At 38.1% G+C, this 4,663-nt stretch overlaps 1 protein-coding gene across 1 annotated transcript; it reads right to left on the bottom strand.

The window, feature by feature from the left end:
- Positions 1–220: 220 nt before the first annotated feature.
- LOC121173964 (uncharacterized) lies at positions 221–1,700 on the bottom strand. Its single transcript, XM_041011828.1, has 3 exons — positions 1,220–1,700; positions 715–1,140; positions 221–258 (listed from the first exon to the last, which is right to left on the bottom strand). Exons 1-3 carry the CDS (start codon positions 1,515–1,517, stop codon positions 221–223), a joined length of 762 nt encoding a protein of 253 aa, XP_040867762.1. The 5' UTR covers positions 1,518–1,700.
- Between the last annotated feature and the right edge of the window lie 2,963 nt (positions 1,701–4,663).

Genomic DNA, 4,663 nt, shown 5'->3' with positions numbered 1-4,663 from the left:
AAAATACTTAGACACTAAACCATAATGACTAAGTCCATAGTTTGTCATTGTAGATAGTTAAAAAAACTAAGGTAGACAAAATACTTACACACTAACGTTTCTAACTAACGATCAACACCAATGTCACTCAACCTCGATTGATCCACTCCATTTATTTAAACTTCTAAATGTAATTTTATTTCATTAGAAGCACACATTCAACCAAAAGTAACTAACGATTTCATTGAAGACCAACAAGTAAATACATTGAACAAAAACCTAAAGCAATACAAGTCAGTCATGTAACATACATAAATCAATTAAATGAATTACTCCCACGGTCAGATTGCATTGGACATCGATGCCTATTGTGCCCTTCAACTCCACATCTACTACATTTTTGTCGGTGGTCAGATGGTTCGACCCAATCCATCTCATTCCTTATCCTTGTTGATTTTGGCCGACCTTTCGCACGAATTGTAGTTGGGTCAGGGATTAGTGTCCATTCCTCATCAGAAGGAGGAATTGCCGCTTCATTCCCAAGAGGCCACCACTGTGCGGAGTATGCTTTTAAGATGTGTTCATTGGTGTAAACAACATCTATATATTGGTAGTAGTTCATGCTCACGTAACCACAAGCTGCAATAATGTGTGAACATGGATAGTGAAGCGCAGAATACCTTCCGCATTGACAATAATGGCCATTCAAGTTAACTGCCCATTTTTGTCCGCCACGTTGCGTGATAGGATTAAAGGTCTCCTCTACTTCAAACCTTGTCGAGTGGATATCGTACACACGAACGATGTGCGAACAAGCTTGTTCTTGATTTTTCCTAAGTTCTGTAACAAGCTTAGAACAATAAACTTGGCCTTCTCTTAATTGTCTTTGGGCTTGGCGACCACGATCAACAAAGTACTTTCGGCACCTACTATATGTTGACTTGACCAACGCTGTTATTGGAATGCTGCGACAATCTTTCAACACCTTATTCACACATTCTGATAGGTTGGTTGTCATGTGACCATATCGTCGTCCAGATGTATCGTAAGCCATGCTCCATTTTTCCTTTGAAATGCGATCAATCCATCTTGCTATGGCTGGACTCAGTTGACGAAATTTTTCTAAGTTTTGATCAAACACATGCTTGCAAGGAGTGTACGCTGCATCAAATTTGTTATCATCAAAAGTTGTACGTAGACATCAAACTCAAATTAAATTAATGTATAAAATCAACCTTACCCAATTTCTTGAACATCTCTTTTTGTTTCGCGTTGTTGAATTTGCGATTGAAATTGTTGGCTATGTGTCGGACGCAGTACACATGATAACCGTGGGGAGGTTGCCAACCAAGATGTTCGTTAGCGACAACAGACTTTATACTCGTGTGACGATCATATATTAGACAAATTCCATTCTTATCTGTGACGTGTTCATGCAAGTGGGCCAAAAACCATGACCATGCTGTTAGCGTCTCGCCTTCGACCACAGCGAATGCTAGAGGAAGAACACCACCATTTCCATCTTGCGATGTGGCCATTAACAGGGTCCCACGGTATTTGCCGTATAAATGTGTGCCGTCAACTTGTATGATTGGCTTACAGTACTTAAAAGCCTCTTTGCATTGACCAAATGTCCAAAATACTCGATGAAACTGACGATGTTCGCGACTTACCCTATTACCAACAATAAAATCGTCATGTAGTATTTGAAAGTAAGAGCCAGGAGAATGATTTTGCTAAACACTAAACCAAAATACTTAGACACTAAACCATAATGACTAAGTCCATAGTTTGTCATTGTAGATAGTTAAAAAAACTAAGGTAGACAAAATACTTAGACACTAACGTTTCTAACTAACGATCAACACCAATGTCACTCAACCTCGATTGATCCACTCCATTTATTTCAACTTCTAAATGTAATTTTATTTCATTAGAAGCACACATTCAACAAAAAGTAACTGACGATTTCATTAAAGACCAACAAGTAAATACATTGAACAAAACCTAAAGCAATACAAGTCAGTCATGTAACATACATAAATCAATTAAATGAATTACTCCCACGGTCAGATTGCATTGGACATCGGCGCCTATTGTGCCCTTCAGCTCCACATCTACTACATTTTTGTCAGTGGTCAGATGGTTCGACCCAATCCATCTCATTCCTTATCCTTGTTGATTTTAGCCGACCTTTCGCACGAATTGTAGTTGGGTCAGGGATTAGTGTCCATGCCTCATCAGAAGGAGGAATTGCCGCTTCATTCCCAAAGGCCACCACTGTGCGGAGTATGCTTTTAAGATGTGCTCATTGGTGTAAACAACATCTATATATTGGTAGTAGTTCATGCTCACGTAACCACAAGCTGCAATAATGTGTGAACATGGATAGTGAAGCGCAGAATACCTTCTGCATTGACAATAATGGCCATTCAAGTTAACTGCCCATTTTTGTCCGCCACGTTGCGTTATAGGATTGAAGGTCTCCTCTACTTCAAACCTTGTCGAGTGGATATCGTACACGCGAACGATGTGCGAACAAGCTTGTTCTTGATTTTTCCTAAGTTCTATAACAAGCTTAGAACAATAAACTTGGCCTTCTCTTAATTGTCTTTGGGCTTGGCGACCACGATCAACAAAGTACTTTCGACACCTACTATATGTTGACTTGACCAACGCTGTTATTGGAATGCTGCGACAATCTCTCAACACCTTATTCACACATTCTGATAGGTTGGTTGTCCTGTGACCATATCGTCATCCAGATGTATCGTAAGCCATGCTCCATTTTTCCTTTGAAATGCGATCAATCCATCTTGCTATGGCTGGACTCAGTTGACGAAATATTTCTAAGTTTTGATCAAACACATGCTTGCAAGGAGTGTACGTTGCATCAAATTTGTTATCATCAAAATTTGTACGTAGACATCAAACTCAAATTAAATTAATGTATAAAATAAACCTTACCCAATTTCTTGAACATCTCTTTTTGTTTCGCGTTGTTGAATTTGCGATTGAAATTGCTGGCTATGTGTCGGACGCAGTACACATGATAACCGTGGGGAGGTTGCCAACCAAGATGTTCGTTAGCGACAGCAGACTTTATACTCGCGTGACAATCAGATATTAGACAAATTCCATTCTTATCTGTGACGTGTTCACGCAAGTCGGCCAAAAACCATGATCATGTTGTTAGCGTCTCGCCTTCGACCACGGCGAATGCTAGAGGAAGAACACCACCATTTCCATCTTGCGATGTGGCTATTAACAGGGTCCCACGGTATTTGCCGTATAAATGTGTGCCGTCAACTTGTATGATTGGCTTACAGTACTTAAAAGCCTCTTTGCATTGACCAAATGTCCAAAATACTCGATGAAACTGACGATGTTCGCGACTTGCCCTATTACCAACAATAAAATCGTCATGTAGTATTTGAAAGTAAGAGCCAGGAGAATGATTTTGCATGTGTGTTAGCCATGACGAGAGTTTCGCATACGACTCTTCCTAATCGCCATATTCAATTGCAATCGCCTTTTGTTTGGCCATCCATGCTTTTCTGTATGAAACCTTATAGGAAAATTCACTATTTATCCTTTCTTGAATCAAAGAAATTTTTATTGATGGATCTTCTCTGATCATGCCTGTAATTCAAATAATAAAATAAAATTACAAATTAAAATAAAAAATAACACAAAAGTAGGATAATATGAACATAAAAAACGTACCTACTACGCAAGTCGCAATTAAATTTGAATCAAGCTTCTCATGGTCTTGTGTCATAGTCATATTTAGACATGTGTGCGGTCCACCCCATTGTGTCACTTTCCATGCATCAGTTTTTTTGGATAAAATTGCCCTCATATAAAAAGGGCAAGGAGACTCTTCGATGTTGTTGGGACAACAAACAATATATTTGTGTGATTTCGTTTCAACAACCTTAAAAGTTTGATGCACTTTCATCACATATTGTTTCAGTGCATTTTTGACCGCATCTTTACTGTCAAAATCCATGCCAACATATAATTCTTGTCCAACATTAAAAGTCGTTGGCATGTCCAGACCACAAATGTCCTCCTCGTCCGGATGACTCCAATTGATATTATTATAATGCATAGCATCATTTCAAAATGGATTTTGAATTTGTGGTACACCTAATAATTTTAAAAAAAATCATGTCAACAAACTACTCCTATTTAGTTACCATTAAATACAATTCTCATAAAAAGATAGATGTATTCAACTAATTTTGTATTTCACAAACATTTACCTTCGGTTGGGTGAACAATTGAAACTGGTTCAACGATGTCAGTGACTTCATCGTCTGTATCAGATATTCCATCATCACTATCATCTTCATCGAAAGACTCTTCAACGTATGAGTTAGATGCAAGATAATCATCATCATCATCATCTTCATCATCATGTAAATTGCTTATATTTCTTGGCAGTTCCGACTCATGATGAGATACATTACGTCCACATGACGTAACAGAATTTGCAGCATGAAACATCGAACCACCAGCAACATCTTTTTCTACGTACAATTCTAGAACTGACATTTGCTGTTGTTGTTGAAAACTTTCGATCATAGTTTCAACATCTTCGTCATCACAAATTTGCAACGCAACATATTTTCCTGAAACTAAAAATCTACAACTTATAGTAGAAATAATTTCATTATTT

Source organism: Glycine max, chromosome 18 (genome assembly GCF_000004515.6).
Source record: "Glycine max cultivar Williams 82 chromosome 18, Glycine_max_v4.0, whole genome shotgun sequence".
In the NCBI taxonomy this organism is placed as follows: domain Eukaryota; kingdom Viridiplantae; phylum Streptophyta; class Magnoliopsida; order Fabales; family Fabaceae; genus Glycine; species Glycine max.
This window is presented reverse-complemented; position numbering and strand designations above follow the sequence as displayed.